The 16,953-nt window shown below is 39.6% G+C and overlaps 1 protein-coding gene and 2 non-coding genes across 3 annotated transcripts; all 3 read left to right on the top strand.

Moving 5' to 3' along the window:
- The first annotated feature begins 86 nt into the window (after positions 1-86).
- Positions 87-7,370, top strand: rpl13a (ribosomal protein L13a). Its single transcript, XM_072548116.1, has 8 exons — positions 87-198; positions 1,282-1,354; positions 1,490-1,555; positions 2,174-2,275; positions 3,774-3,859; positions 4,043-4,102; positions 6,781-6,903; positions 7,240-7,370. Exons 1-8 carry the CDS (start codon positions 178-180, stop codon positions 7,324-7,326), a joined length of 618 nt encoding a protein of 205 aa, XP_072404217.1. The 5' UTR covers positions 87-177; the 3' UTR covers positions 7,327-7,370.
- Positions 1,698-1,773, top strand: LOC140453749 (small nucleolar RNA Z195/SNORD33/SNORD32 family). The gene has a single exon (XR_011952484.1). It is a non-coding gene; the product is annotated as a small nucleolar RNA Z195/SNORD33/SNORD32 family (small nucleolar RNA).
- On the top strand, positions 3,899-3,972 carry LOC140453750 (small nucleolar RNA SNORD34). Its single transcript, XR_011952485.1, has one exon. It is a non-coding gene; the product is annotated as a small nucleolar RNA SNORD34 (small nucleolar RNA).
- Positions 7,371-16,953: the final 9,583 nt, after the last annotated feature.

The following is a 16,953-nucleotide window of genomic DNA, read 5'->3' as shown; positions in this document are numbered from 1 at the left end:
CTGTCTGGGGGAGCTGTCAATCATGGCGTGGTGACGTTCAACGTAGCGGAACCAACCAACCTACACGTCGAGTGAGGGGCGGAGTTGGACCACGTGGACGTCACCGGGGGCTTCGCGGAGCTGCCGATCCCTGTTCTTTAGGCTGGGAAGCCCCGCGCCTTCTTCCTTTTCGGCGCCATGGCGGACGGCTTTAACAAGGTGCTGTCACCCCCGCTCGCCATTCACCCGAGGCAGCCCCTCTCACACTGTCCCCCCTCGAGCCCGTTCCCCCCCCCAGGGAGCGGGGGGGGGGGGGGGGGGGGGTTAGGAGAGGCCGCTGCCTGATGTTGAGCGAGGGTGGTGTTTTTGATCAAGTTTTCCGAGCCCTGGGCCGGATGCGGCGTGAGTGAGGCCTGAGTGCGGGGCCTTGGTGAGAGGCTGCTGGTGGGAGAGAGATGGATGGGTTCACCCCCCCCGGGGTCTCTTCACCCGGTGACCGGGATTAGGCCGGGCTTCAGGCTGGCGCCGAGGGGAGATGGAAGGATTTTCTGTTTCTGTTTTTTGCAAGTTGCCTGAGGCCCGCGTCAATGGAGCCCCGAGCTCGGAGCATGTGGTGGCTGCAGCCCACCCGCCCTGGGCTGCGGTAACCGGCTGGTGCCATCCCCCATGGCGTTTGATTTCCTCCCGCTGTGGAGGCGGTTTGTATCGCGCTTAAGCTAAAGGCAGTGGGGCAGGCGAAGCTGGGAGGTTTTGCTGAAACTGTACCAGGCCAGAGCTGGAATACTCGGAGCGGTTTTGGCGCACCTTACCTAAAGGAAGGTGTGTACTGGCCTTGGAGATAGTCCAGGGCAGGCTCACGAGGCACTACCGAGTTAGGAGGGATTGTCTGAGGAGAGGTAGAGTATTTTGGGACTGTGCTAATTGGGGTTTAGAGGGATCACAGTTGAAGCCCACAAGATTCTTGAAGGGTCGCTGCAGATTTTGCAACAGTTTGATTCCCCTTGTGGGAGAGTCTAGGACCAAAGGGGCATGGTTCCAGAATAAGAGGTTGCACCTTTTAAATAGTTGAGGAGGAATTTCTTTTGAGTGGAGTGCATGTGCAGAATTCTTTACTATGGAGGTCTCTTAGGGCTGAGTCATTAACTATGTTCAAGCTGAGATAAATTTTAAATCGGCAAGGAAGTCAGGGTTATGGGCAAAACAGATTAACAGATCATCAACAATCTCCTTAAATGGTCAAGCACATGCGATAGGCTAATGTCTTTGGTCTACACTAACCCATTTGGCTTGTACTCTTTACAGGTCCTGCTTATTGATGGCAGAGGCCATCTCCTTGGCCGTCTGGCTGCCATTGTGGCCAAACAGACCTTACTAGGTACTGTCCATTTATTCTGAAAATTGCATGACATTTAATTTAGGATGTTGATGAATAATTGCCTCTTTGAACATTTGTGATGCAGTTTGCTTGTTTAATCATGTAACATAGTTACTGGGTTTTCTTTAAACAAAGGTCATAAAGTGGTGGTGGTGAGGTGTGAGGGCATAAACATCTCTGGCAACTTTTACAGGAACAAACGTAAGTGTCTGTCTTGTCTTGTCCCATTCCCTAAAAATACAGTTGGCTTTACATGTAAGGCCTAGTCACACTGCAACTGATCTTGTGTAATGAGCATTCATTTACTGTTGTATTAATTTAAGTTCATTGAAGTGGCACCTGAAGTGTTTGTGATGAATTGATGTGATTGAGTTTCTCAACAATGAGAATACCTCACATGCACTACCATCTGAGACACATCAGCAAAAGTTTGTTTCAGTACAATTTTAGTGCTCATCTTGTTGATTTTCAACCCCATATTAGGGTTCAGAAGTCTGTGGGAGTTCAGTCCATAAGTAATATTTAAAGTAGAGATTGATAGATTTGTGTTTACCAATGATGTGAAGGGTTATGGAGATAGTGTCAGTAAAAGGTATAAGTGTTTATTCAGCCATGGTCATATTAAATGGTGAAACTGGCTTGACCGACTGACTAAATAACCTATTCATATGATATCACAACATACGTTGTACATTTTATAAGTAATGTTTCATGAATATTGCATGGACAACATTGAACATTAGACTTGACTCCAGCATGTAGTCAAATGGTGTTGACTTTATTCTGCACAGATATTCAGTTACCTCTCTCTCTATGTAGTCAAGTATCTTGCTTTTTTGCGCAAGAGGATGAATACTAACCCATCTCGGGGCCCATATCACTTCAGAGCACCAAGCCGAATCTTCTGGAGGACTGTAAGAGGTAATATTTTACCTTATATGTTTAGCATAAATTGGTTTCAGTCGCTGTACAAACTTGGCTGCTTCGTCATGTTCTTATTTGAAACAGTAATTGCATTTTTGAGAACACTGAATAACGGGCACATTGATGAACAGCTTGCATATTTAATTGTGCCCAAATCTGCCATGGTGATATTATCTGAATGCTTTTAGTACACAGCTTTCTAAGGAGCTATTTTGACAGGTGACCCAGTGAATAAATTAGGTCTGTATTATAGTGTGTTTAAGATGATGATCTTAAGGTGATCTCATCAATGCATGTAAAATTCTGAAAGGGCATTTTATCATAGATATTCAAATTGTTTATGCCATTTGGGGAGTCAAAAAAACAGCTTTGAGGATAAAGCTTCACCTTTACAAGTGAGAAGAGAAATTATGAATGCTGCATTGTTGAATACATTTATTTTTATGTTTGGGATAATGTGTCATCTCTTGGGGGTACAAAATATGGATAGTGAGTAAGAAAGTGGAGTTGGAGTTTATGGTAGTACTAATGGGTGAGGCAGCGTTGGCAAACCATTAGGTTTATTCGTGCTACTTGTGTTCTCTATGACCAAGTTTTGCTTGGAGCTAAGTATTAAGGATATTCACTTAAAGAGCATCAACTGAACAGGTTAGTGAGTAAATTCTAGACCTTGGATCCTGAGTGCATGGCTTCAGTTCGTGGAGTGACTAAATCAGGGATGAGAGAAAGGCATTACAAACATGATTAGGGTTGTCAGACTGGAGAATGTTGCAGAGATAATGAGGGGTGAGGGCGACCGGAAGTAACTTGAAAATGAAAACTTTGAAATCTATTTTGCTGGTCAGGCAATACAATGCAGGTCTGAAAGCACTCGGGTGATGGGTGCATTGCCTATAGGGAAGAACGTTTTGGATGAACTTTTACGTGTGGTTGATTTGAAGTGGATGGGTGGGTTCTAGACTGGAGAGCATCCCATAATTGAGTTTAAAGGCAACATAGGCATAGATGAGCATTTCAGCAGCAGGGTTCAGTTAGTGTTATATCCCACAAATTCCAGCTGGTTATCTTTTTGTAGGCCCTTTTCAGCATGACTTTAACCTGAAGCACATGACTTACTTTCATGCAATATGATGTAATTAACATCTGATAGGCTGGAATAGCCTGGTTTACAGAAGATGATGCTATTTGCAGTTTTAATTCTTGCTTTCATTCTTTAAGAAGCTCTTCAAAACCTAACTCTTTGACCAATTTTTTGGTCACCGTCATCAAAAGTTATTTTAAGCCAAGTTTGTTTCTAAATGTAATTCTGATTTTTGGGATATCTAATATTCGAGTGTAAATGAAGCACTGAATCAATTGTGCAACAATATTTTCCCAATCTGTGTACACTTAACTACTGTTCATATCAGATGGTGATCCTACTGGAACAATTGACTATTGTTTTTCATGAAACGTTGAATACAGAAACATTTTAATTGTGTTGTGATTGCTTCAGGTATGTTGCCGCACAAGACAAAACGAGGTCAAGCTGCCTTGGACAGACTGAAGGTCTTCGATGGGATCCCTCCTCCATATGACAAGGTGCACAACCTTCCAATTTTTGATTAATTCATGTTCCTCTTCTGTCACTGATGAGTTGTCTTTACCTACATTGTTTGATTTTTAATGAGAACAAACTTGATACTGAGATAGAATAAGTTCACTTTTTTTAAGATCACTTCTTGTTCCTTTGGATTGTTCTTAATCTGAAATTTCCATTTGCAGAGGAAACGCATGGTTGTACCAGCAGCCTTGAAGATCGTACGTTTGAAACCAACACGCAAGGTAATTCATTTGCACCTGGTGTGACAAACAAGTTTTGAGCCCAATAAGTCCAGGATGGTTCTCTGCAAAAGTAATTTAGATGATCCCACTTGCCTGTCAAGTCACTTCCCAACATGGTCTTTAAAAACAATCCCAGCCCTTCTATCCACATAACTAATACCTCTGCCCTTAGTGCCATGCTGATAAAACTTGTCAGGATCCTCTTTGATCCTTACTCAACTGTACAGATTGGGACATAGACTCTTGATGTTTTTGCTAGATTTTTAAGTTTTGTTTTGCTTTAGTACCCTATCTCAATCTGTAAAGATCAGGGTTATAAATGCCTGTTTGCCACTTCATAAACCTGTCTCGATAGAGTTAATTCAAAGCTGGTTTGATACTAACCAATGACTCTCACCACGAGAAAGAAGGGTGGCTGACATTGTCTTGGTGGAATGAGGTGTTTCAGGTTTCTCCAGAAAAGTGTTCAAAAGCCTATTTAAGCATCTAGTCATTAAGGGAAATTAGGACAGATAACTAAAGGCCTGCTTGAAGAAGGGAACTTTGAGGACTGTCTTAGAGGTGGAGAGCATAAAGTGGAAAGTGGAGTTGCAGGGGCTTGGTAGCTCATCTTTCCTCCTTTGGTGGAGCGATCAAGGACAGGAATATTGAAAGCCAGAATTAGACGGTGAAAGTAAGCCCATCTTCCTAGCTGCTAATGCAGTATAGCTCCTGCATGAAAAAGTGTATTTGCAGAAATTGTCTATCAGCTTCTATCACCTGAAGCTGGGCACATGGAACATTTGGGAGATTTGAACAAATTACATAAAGCTTGGCTTACATTGTAATAAGTTACACCACTGACACCTGTATTATGTAAGAAAGACCTGCTGAACGGGGAACTGGGTCTCCAACAAGAGAGCACAAGGGTGGACCCATCTTTCATTCAAAGATGTCTGCAAGAGAGACATGAAGTCACTGAACATGAACATCGAGAGGTGGGAGGACACTGCAAGTGATCACTCTCGCTGGAGGCTGGAATTATGCAGAGGTCTGAAAAGAGAAGAGGAGCTGAGGCTTGCTGCTGAAGAAAAGCACACCAGCTGAAAGAAACAGCACTCAGATAACAGTGGAGGACAGCGCCTATCACTGTAACTGAAACTACCACTCCCGGGTGGTCCTCTACAGCCATAACAGACGCTGCTCTACCAAAAGAGACTGAAGCAAGATCTCCCAGGCTCCGATCCATGCTCTCACAGGACTAATGGATGTCACCACCGTGTAACCAATTTTTTTGAGGCCTGCTGGTTCTTCTAAGGAATTAAACTGGCAATTGTTTTTGAGAACAATTTTTAATTGGTGTTAATTGTAAAATTGTCCTTTTGAATGTCACCAGTCCCTCTATTTCTTTGTTGCTATGAGTTTGCTTGTAATTATTTTACTGATTGGAATTAAATACTCTGAAAGATTGAAGGATAATTTGGTGTTTAAGGGTTTGTATCTATGTATGTAGATCTGCAAATACTGTATGGTCCCTGACTCTTGTTCTGTCAATTTTGAGTCGTTGCAGTCAAGCCATATCCTAGCATTACAAAATGTGATGACTTCTTCCATCCTGTAACCAAAAATGCTGGACCAGCACGGAGGATGCTGATGATAAAACCAGGGCTTTCCAGGCCAAAGGGCAGCCTGGTTTGTTAAGTAATAGAGATTGTTGAAGTCGTAGCAGACCAGAGATGGGGCATAAAAAAGCACTGGCTGGTGAATTATGAAAACTATTAGGGTGAAGATGATAACCAGCAGCAGAGGTAGGACCTGTCAGTGACCAGGCTGAGTGTGAGGCCATAGGACTAAGGATTAATTTTAAATGAGTTCTTTGTGTCTGCATTCACGATAGAGGGTGATGTAAATATATAAATCAGGAACTGGGTCAGATATCCTTCAATAAATTAACATTGAGAGAAGGTTTTAGAAGATATAAAAAGGGACAACTGCCCAGCACCATGTGGAATGTATCCTGCTCTGGGAGCAAAGCGAGAAATTTGCATGGACTCAAATACGATGGTACTGTTGGCCAGTGAGTCTAACATCAGTGATATTGGAAAAATGTAAGGAACAGAATTTGTTTTCATTCAATTCATCTTGAGTTAGATAAAATGTCACAACTGGAGCACTGTGCTAATCAACACGCTACAGGAAGGATGTGATTGTGTTAGAGAGTGTAAAGGAGATTGGGCGGGTCTGGGTATTTTAGCAATGAAGAGATACTAATTAGGTCATCTTGCTTTCCTTAGAGTAAAGAAGGTTAATGGAAACCTTGACTTGAAACACAGTAAGTAAGCATAAACCTTTCTCCTTTGAGATAAGGAACCAGGAGGCTTGATTTTTAAGGTAAGGAATAGGAGGTTTAGGTGGGACTTGAAGCCCTTGTGGGAGGAGGTTTTCACTCAGTCTGGTGTTTTTGGAACACTCTGTCTGAAACAATGGTCAAAGTGTGAGCCCTCAATTTTAAGTATTTAGGTGAAACCTTGAAATGTCATAGCATACAAGGCCATGGGCCAAATGCTGGAAAATGGAGTTTGAGCAGACAAGATGCTAGATGTTGTCTATGGGCCTTTTTCAGTGTTGTTAAATTCGGACTGTGTTATGCCCTCCAAATGTTCAATGTTCTTGACTCTGGAAAAATTGGTTTTGTGCAGTTTGCTGTCCTTGGTCGCCTTGCTCATGAAGTTGGCTGGAAGTACCAAGCAGTAACAGCCACCCTTGAAGAGAAGCGTAAAGAAAAAGCCAAGCTTCACTATGAGAAAAAGAAGAAAATGTTGGTAAGGCCTGTGTTTGTTACAATATCTTCAACTTGCTGCAATTTTAAAAGGATAATGACACCAAGCTCTTGCTTTCTTGCAAGAGTGATCCTACCATCTTCGGCTGCCTTCCCATGAAACATAACTGCTCATTTCCACAATTTTTCTTCCACCCAACCAGCTGACTGTGATCTTCATTGCTGTTTTCAGCTGAAATTAGAAGTATTTGCTAGCTTTTGGATTATGAACTGGTATCCAATAATTGCTCGCCTGTACTTGGATTAAAGGAATTGTTAAAATTATTATCTGGAAGAACAAAATTCCATTTTATTCATGTCTTATGCATTCTGTTCACAGAAACTGAAGAAAATAGCTGAGAAGAATGTTGAAAGCAAAATAGCCAAGTACACTGCAGTACTGAAGCAGTATGGTGTCCTTGTTTAATATATTCACTCAGGCATTGACAATAAAAGTTGTATAAAATAAAACTTGTTTATTGTGCCTTTATTTTCAGAATGTTCTTGGTTTGTTTTACTGCATGTATTTCTTCGGATGGAAAAACCCTTTCTCTGAGCTAACAGTACTTTTTGATCTTGAGTTGTTGCTAGAATGCTTAAAGATTGGATCAGGTGCTGGCAGGTGGGACTAGATTGGGTTGGGATGTCTGGTCAGCATGGACCGGTTGGACCGAAAGGTCTGTTTCCATGCTGTACATCTCTATGACTCTATGGACCTATTTTCATATTGAAGTTAATGTGCTTTATTTAGCATTTTTATGTGGACTGAGAAGCTGTGTTTGAGCTCAAGATAAAATTAGTTCAATGTCTTTCTTCTCCCTCCTGCTGCATGTTTGGATGTTTGTAAACTTTGCGTGAATCTGATTGGAAGGGTTTTGTTGCAATACTGCACTCAGTTCTGGTCCAAAGGTGCAGAAAAGATTTACAAGGATGTTGGTGTGATTGGAGGGTTTGCGCTGTGGGGAGAGGCTGAATAGGCTCTGGCTCTTTTCCAGGAGTGTTGGAAGCTGAGGGGTGATCTTATGGAGGTTTATAAAATCATGAGGGCATGGATAAAGTGAATAACTAAGGTCTTATTCCCAGGTTAGAGGAGTCTAACTGGAGGGCATGAATTTAGGTGAGAGCGGAAAGATTTATCTGGTCGGAGTGGCAATTTTTCACATAGAGGCTAGTATGTATGGAATGAGGAAGTGGAGGAAGTTGGTACAATTGTAACATTCAAATGGTATCTGGATGGGTAAATGAATAGAAAGGGTTTATAGAGATAAGTGCAAGTGAATGGGATGAAATTAATTTAGGATATCTGGTTGGCATGGACGAATTGGACTGAAAGGTCTGTTTCTATGCTGTATGACTGTTTATGGATAGGATTCCTGAGGACACAACAAAGCATTTTTCTTTCCTAACGAGAGTGGAACAGTTTCTAATATTTTGCTCTATTGGCAGAATATTGTTGGTACCTGCATCCTTTTAACACCTTTCTAGTCAAAGCTTTGGTGCTATTGCTTTAAGCTATAGACACTTGCCTCTTATTTCCTCCACCCGGTATTCTATAGTATGTGACAAATGGAAGAAGTTTCTCGGCTGATTTATGAAGTTCTACCCTTCACACAAGATGTGGAATGTGTATTTGAAATTACCATGCCCAATGATGACTTGAAAATAGCAATGTTTAGAAATCACTTGGTGACAGCGTATTACTGATCATTACAAATTGTTAGGAGAGAATGCTACTGGTTAACGTCGAGAAATTGATGCTTTGCATCACCTGCCTGAATGGGAACTTCTGTTCTTACTGCCTGCCATTGGTGTGTTTTGGAAGGATTTACAGTTTGCTAAGCCTGTTTGACTGTGTTATGAGCAAAGCTTCCTTGGCCATCAAGTGCTGGAATGAGATTCCGATCAAAAGCAGGAATACTACATTGTCACAAAACTTTATGGATACTGTGTCTCGTAACTCCACTGGATGATCAATGCAGTTCAGTCACCCCTGTCTGGGGGGGTGGCGGAGTTGTCAGCCCAGGGCTTGTTTTTTCCAGTGCTCCTTAACCACAGGTCCTTTATTACTTTTTATGAACAATACAAGTAGTTATATGAACCTAGGTATGTTTATTGAAATTAACTGTCTTATGAACCTTTTTTAAAACATTTGCACAGAGTCGTGAAACTCAACTTACAAACAGTATGAACAACCCTCTCTTACCATAATAGAAACAATGTGACATTTTGCAATCACTAAATCTGGATCTGAATGTATTGTGTTACATGCAACAAAGCAGATGCTGCTGTTGTCTGTGTGAGCTCATTGTCTACACCTTACTGAATGGGTTGGAAATTGATCCCTAGGGAATTCCTTAACTTGAGCTCAGCTGCTTTTGTCTCTTGCTTGAAAAGATATAATCAGTAGAAAATTTAATCTAATTTTTAAAATCAGATGTCATTGTTTTAAAACCACAGAAATGACAGGCCATACAGATGGTGTGCTTATTGACAAAACATGAAGCATGTTTTGTATTTGTATTTGCTGCCTCAGAGGTGGACGCATCATATTGAAGACGGCAATTTTGTTTTTACATTTGAAGGGCTTAATGCAGGGAGTTAATGCTAATTTTCATTATTAGGAGTTGGCTGAAATCCTGTCTCAAAGATGTGATTGCATCTGTTAAACAGCTGGAAAGTTGCTTCTGTGATGAATTTGCCAGTCTCTTATTGATTGCTGTTGTGCACAACTCTAGATATGAATTGTCAATTGGAAAGGTCAGAGGTATACTGTTTATAGGAAACATTGTCACATTGGTGCAGTGAGCAGCATGGGAGAGCTGATTACCCTTGATTTAAAAATGTCTGATCTGGGAATGTTTGTAATTTTTTTAACGTAATTGCTATTTCTCATTTGATGAGGATAACGTCTTTCAACACTTGTGGGTGTCCCATCTGAAAGAGTTCACGTTTTTTGCTTTTAACTCTAGCAAAGAATTTTGTAACTCCAGGTTGGAAAATTGAGGATCACTCTGTTTTGCAAATTTTTATTTCAATTACTACGTCCACACATCTGTTGAAACCCCTATTTAAAAGCATTCTATATTTTCAGCAGCTTTCCCTACTTTCCACATCGATTTGACCAATGTCAGATATTCAACTATGGAGGGTATATTCTGAGCTATTTCAAAAGCCATTGCAATTGGAGATGCTTTTGGGTAAATTAAGATCATAGGAGAATTGCTTGCAGTAAAAAACACTTGTGACCAACTGCATTAATCTGTATTAACCATATTCTGTTTCATTTGTGTTTTTTAATCATTTTGTCCTGTCTATTTTCATAAAATGTGAACATCAGAATTAACAAATGCATTTCCCTGAAGTATGATCACTACTTGGTGATTTTTTTTTCACGCAGTCCTCAGAAATTTGGATCCACTGTATGACGAGGACTTAGCACATTTTGGTTGTCAATTGCATAGCAACACACTTCAAGAGTATGTATGCAGAGATTTCTCCCTGCACAGTTCACATTTTCTACTCAACCTGTTCAATTTTAATTCCCAACCTCTGAGTTTGGAGGACTTGAGCGCAGGTTTCAGAAGTAGGGACATCACCACTCTGCCACAGGGAATCCTATCCCAACTGAATTTTTTTTTCTTAATATCTCCTGGGTTTAGGGAAATAAGGCTAAGCATTCTCTGCAGTAGGAGAAAGTGAGGAGTGTATATGCTGGAGATTAGAGTTGAGTGTGTGGTGTTGGAAAAGCACAGCAGGTCAGGCAGCATCCGATGAGCAGGGGAATCAACGTTTCGGACATAAGCCTAATGAAGGTGCTTTACCAGCACCACACTTGTTCTCAATAGTACCCAATTTTTTTCTTCCACATGACCTCTGAAAGGATTGTAGATGTCTCACTAAACGGCAAACTCAGCGGGAGATCGAAGGTTGGTCATTAATTTTACGTTTACATGAAAACGTAATGATGTGGGCAAGTGAAAATGCTGTTCATTGTTTTAATATTATACAAACTGAATTGAGTCCATCCATAACTGAAGTAAACCAGTTTAACAATCATTATTGCTTCTCATTTCTCCAGCCTGGTCTGCCTTATTTATAATGAAGGGTTTTTGCCCGAAACGTCGATTTTGCTGTTCCTCTGATACTGCCTGACCTGCTGTGCTTTTCCAGCACTACTCTAATCTAGACCCTGGTCTGCCTTATGGTACATAATGGGGAAAGAATGTTACTGCATTTTTGGATTATGTTCTTCTTGGAGAATTGGGAAGTATGAGCAAACTGAGCATTGCCCAATCACCGCCATCTGGTATTTGAGATCTCCATTAACTTCACTGATACTTTCTCTTGAAAATAAAACAGGTATTACTTCTGATTCAATTTGACTTTTTTAATACTTCTCTCTCAAATGATGAATTATCAGTTTTATTTCTATTAAAAGATGTATTAAACAGGGGTTTGCCTAATTTTCTATGCATTTATTTTACTTATGTTTTCAAAAATTGTCAAAACTGAATTTCCATATTACTTCTATTTCATTGCCCTTTTTCTTGTCCAATTCTATGAGCCTGAAATCTAATCACAGCACCGCTTGAAAACAATCGAAGATGTCACTCCTGTAACATCTGTTTCTTTTACTTTAGCTGGCTATACCAACATCGCTGGTGAGGCCAATATTTTTAAACTATACAAGTCATTCCCTCAGAAAAAATAAATGACTTCACTCGTCCAACTACAACTTCTCTCTTTATTAAGTCACTCTTTAATTCAACTCCAAACAATGGATATGTTTTGCAATCTCCTTGCGTGCTTCCAATAAATATGATTTGGAGGGCCCGGTGTTGGACTGGAGTGGACAAAGTTAAAAATCACAACATCAAGTTAAAATCCAATAGGTTTATTTGGAAGCTGGTGCTATGTCCAATAAATATATATTTCTGATCTTTAACCCCTCTGGAAGACAGGTGTCTTCAGCCAGCATCAGTGACTGATTTGCGCATGTTTCTCAATATCTTTCTTGAATTGTCTCCTTGATTAGAAGAATAAGGAACTACTGCTTTTGAAATAAAATATTCGTAACCACCTTTCTTCATTGTCCTGAGCCATCTCTCCCTGACTTGTAGGTCCTGAGAGAATGTACTCCAGTACCACTGCTACTGTTTTAATTCCAAAATCCTTTCCTGCTGCATCCCTTTTCTAAGGATACTTTTGGTGATACGACTACTACAATAGGTCTATCAGTTAAGTTCCAACAATTTAGCTTTGGTATGTCCAGTTACAACGATGAATGGATATTATTTTCTTTATATCAATTTTTAAGTTCCGGCCTTTCTTAAAGCTTTTTTGTGTTCGATCCCAAAAATTAGTACCTTTTCCATTCCCTGTTTTCTTTATTCCTCCAATTACCTTGTTACAACCACTTCTTCACACAACTGAGAGATATGTGTATCTGACAGAACTGCTGTGTCTTAGTTTTTTGATACTTGACATTCATCTAAATAATTCTTAATGGTTATCAGAATTCTATTTCAGAATCCTTCCCGTATCATCATTTTCTCATGTTTTAACTTGTTTCTCTGAAAATTCAGTGATCAAAACAACAGATGGCTTAATTATTTTTCCCATGCAAATTCTACAAATGTCTAATTAGGTTTCCTCCTTATGGTACTGCATTTTAATTGATACACTTCAGGGTCAAATTTGTAAGAAGTGATAATTTCTTTTTTAACATTGATAGTCCGCAGATTGATTGTTTCTCTGAAAAACTGGCCATTCATTGGTGTACCCATCAAATTATATTCAAATTATATTTTGGTGAATTCAGCTTCACAGATATCTTTACAAAGCTCTCTGAAGAAGAATTATATTGGACTTGATACTTTAACTTTTGTTTTCTCCACAGATGCTGCCACACATGCTGTTTCTCCAGCACTTTGTATTTTTGTTTCGGATTTTCAGCTTCCCCAGTGTTTTTGCTTTTACTTTTATTTTCCAACTCTATCCTCTGTAAATTCAGACATGAAACGCAGATCTCCAGTTAAATTCCTCAGTGGAATTAGAATCATTACCTTAACTCTTTTTTTGTTTCAGCATATTCTAAGATTTCCTTTAGCTAAGACATGCTATATGGCTTTCCCATTTAGAGTATAGCATTTTTCATTCAATTTCCCTTCCATTGGTCTTCATTTTATTCTTTGTATTCCTCTTTTTTTTTAAACATTTCCCCTCTTTTCACTTCAAGATTTATTTTCTTTTCTTCATTCTCTTTACATTGTAAATGAGTCGAGTAAGCTATTTGCTTTTTTGTCTGCTGCAACATTATGATCATGGCTGATAAGGACTCTTCTTTCTTTGCCCTTATTTTCTCTCTCACTTCCAATGCAAGTCTTTTCATTTCTTTCTCTGTTCTTCCTCTAATTCAAGTCAGAGTCATAGAGATGTACAGCATGGAAACAGACCCTTCAGTCCAACCTGTCCAGGACGAGCAGATATCTCAACCCAATCTAATCCCACCTGCCAGCGCCCGGCCCATATCCCTCCAAACCCTTCCTATTCATATACCCATCCAAATGCTTCTTAAATGTTGCAATTGTACCAGCCTCCACCACTTCCTCTGGCAGCTCATTCCATACACATACCACCCTCTGCGTGAAAAAGTTGCCCCATAGGTCTCTTTTATATCTTTTCCCCCCTCACCCTAAACCTATGCCCTCTAGTTCTGGACTCCCTGACCCCAGGGAAAAGACTTTGCCTATTTACCCTATCAATGCCCCTCATACTCTTTAAGTTTTTTTTCAATTTTAATTAAATCTTAGCTACTTACTGCAATTTTAGGTTTTCCTCCTTTTAATTGTAAATGTCAGGTAATCAGTTTAAGCATTTTAACCTTCTGAGCTCCTGCTTTTATTTCTACCTTGAACGTTAATGCTGACTCTGTGTACAGCCTTTTGTTTTAAATGATCCAGTTACAGTTTCTTACGTTAGAAAAAGTTTAGCAAAAAGCAAAGCCATGTCAAAATTCTAATGTGTAATATACTTTACAAGCTCTTCCATTTTATGTCCTGCAACTCCATGTGCTCATTTTAAAAAAGAAGATTCACAAACCCCTCTTAAATATAATAGATTTGAATTCCACTAAAAGCATCCACTTTGTAAAGATCCCAAATGAAACCTGAAACACACACTTTTGTTAGTTTTTATTTTTGGGGGGGTGGGGGGTAAGTTATTGAACACATTCATAAGAGGCTATCACTGTTCTTTATGTAATAAAGTTTTTTTAACTAATAAAGAATAGCAAATATACACTCAAACGGAAGGATCTTATAAACAGCAAAAATGAAGATTCAACCCTTTTTCCTATCAATATCCTATACAGACACTCAAATGAAGTGAAGTATCTCCTATCGGCTCTAAGGTTTCTTACTTAACTAGTGAGGTCAGAAATATTTCCTTTTTGGTGACTTTCTACACAGTCACCAGACCTGATTCTCCTTTACTATCTGTCCTCAAGACACAACTAGACAAATGCACTGATTTATTTTTTTTCTTACTTTGAGGTTAATTAATTAAACGTTGAATTGAAAGCTAGCATCATTAATAGTGCCTTGAAACTATCATCAATTACTGTATATCCCTTTTGGCTTACTACGGTCCATGAAAAAAATGAATCTGTCTTGGCTTACTTGTGACTCCAGACCACAATAACATGTTTGATTTAGTTCAAGTGCAATTAGGAGTCACCAAAAATGTTAATTTTGCCTGTAATGCCTACCTCCCAATTTAAAAATTTCATTTAGTTCTTGGTGGTTTCCAACTAATTAGCTTCTCAAAATTAACATTGTCAAACCCTCTCAAGAACTTTATATATATTTATCTGAGATCTCTATTTCAGAGGTTAAAGGCCATTCAGTTTGATTCTTAAGATAGTTCTGTCATTCCAGGATCTAGTGAACGTAAGTATTTTCCAGGAGACGGACACACTTCTCTGTCATCAAGAGAAAGAGTCCAGAAGGTTGTTTTACCTGCCCATTGTCAGGGTTTGGGACATTTGTGCAGGACTGCAGAGGAACGTGCAGTGGGAGTGAGAGGATTCAGTTTAGTATAGTTAGGTACCTAAAACATAAGTTGGAATGGGAAAGAAGTTCTGCTTTGGGCATATGAGCAGTTGGGGGCTAAATTAAAAAAGCAGGAAGTCTGATTACTTGAGCCACAAGCAAATTGTCGAGGAAGATAAGATTACAAGACGAATGCATGACTCAAAGACTTGTGTGGGAGAAGTGGTTTTCAACTCGAGGGGCTCTGGCACCAGTAAAACAGAAAATCAAATCAGAACCATGCTAGGAGTGGTGTTCTGGGGAGTTGTATAATTTGGGCAACAGAGAGGGCTTTTGACTAAAATAGTGGGGGAAGGCGTCACATGAGAGAAGCTGTGAAAAGCAGGGTCTTATTGACTAACATGAAATAGAAAGGAAATGGGTCATTTTGATTTGGCAAACTGTAACTAGTGGAGTGCCACATGAATCATGGAGTGGCCTTGACTATTTCCAATCCATATCAATGACTTGGATGAATAGACTGAATGTATGGTAGCTAAGTTTGCTGATCACATAAAAATACATAAAAATGTCAATTGTCAAGTGGACGTAGAGTCCACAAAGGGATGTAGTTTTTAAAATTCTTTCATAGGATGTGGGTATCACTAACAAGATCGGCACTTGCTGTCCTTGCAAGGGCAGTTAAAAGTCAACCATGTTTGTATGGACCTAAAGTCACATATATTCCAGACCAGGTGAGGATGGCAGATTGCCTTCCCTTTCGGGCATTGATGGACTGGATGAGTTTGTGACAATAATCAATGATAATTTTGTGATCATACCATGAAGATTGACTTTTGTCCCAGATCTAACTAATTGCATTTATATCCTACCAGCAGCTAAGGTAGGATTACCACGATGGCAACATCTCCCTCATGTGAGAAAATGTGAACTTGTCACTTTGGCAAAGAAAAACAGTAGACTATTTAAATAGTGAGAGCAGAATTTTGTAGTTTAGAGGGATCTGAGTATCCTGGCATATGAATCCTAATGTTAGTACGCAGGTACAGCAAGTTATTAGGAAAGAGAATGGAATGTTATTTGTTGTAAGGGGAATGGAATGTAAAAGTAGGGACGTTTTACTGCAGCTGTGCAGGGCTGGATTAGACCATATCTGGAGTGTTTTGTGTTTAGTTTTGATCTGCTTATTTTAAAAAATTACAATTGCATTTGAAATGTTATTTAGAAATTTAGAAGAATGAGTCGTGATCTTAATGGAACATATAGGATTTTGAGGGAAATTGATAGGGCCAATATTGACAAGATTTTTTGTGGGGGAAAGTACATCAAGGGAACATTGTCTCAAAAGGGGGACCTCTTATTTTTAAACAGAGGTGAAGAGAATTCTTTCCTCTCAGATGGCCACTGGTCAATGGAACACTCTTGAAGAAATCAATACAGGCTTGATCATTGAACATAAACTGGTTGCTGGATTAGTTGGCAGTTAGGTCTAATTGGGAGAAAATAACTTAATTGCATTGTGCTTGGTCAAGCCTCAGCCAATTGGAGCTGACTTGCCAACCAATCAGCATCCTTTTCTCATGAAGTATAAATTATTATTTGCTTTGAAATTTGACACGTTTGACCGTATCCTGAAGGTGCAAGATGAGAAGCTATGACATGTTTTTTTTCTCAGCAATACTCAAGAATACTAATTAGTGTGAAGGAGATGGAAGAGAAAATGTGAGCAGATTTAAATTATAACAACAATGGAAGGGCCTTCATTAACCAGATACAGGCAGAAGGAGTTAATAAGTTGGGTGAAGGGAATGGATTTTTCTTAACGTGCTTAAAAATACTTTCTTAATCAGTATGTTGAGCTCAACATGGACAAAACTAGTTCCACAATTGAAATGTGGCAGCTGAAATAAGTTAAAAGTAAGAGCACCTAATGAACAATAACAGCTTGAGAGTAGCACCATTAGATTGACAGTAAACATGGAAAGGGACAAAAGAGGTGAAGG

Source organism: Chiloscyllium punctatum, chromosome 27 (assembly GCF_047496795.1).
Source record: "Chiloscyllium punctatum isolate Juve2018m chromosome 27, sChiPun1.3, whole genome shotgun sequence".
NCBI lineage: Eukaryota > Metazoa > Chordata > Chondrichthyes > Orectolobiformes > Hemiscylliidae > Chiloscyllium > Chiloscyllium punctatum.
The sequence above is the reverse complement of the archived record's forward strand: the minus strand, read 5'-3'. Positions and strand labels throughout refer to the sequence as shown.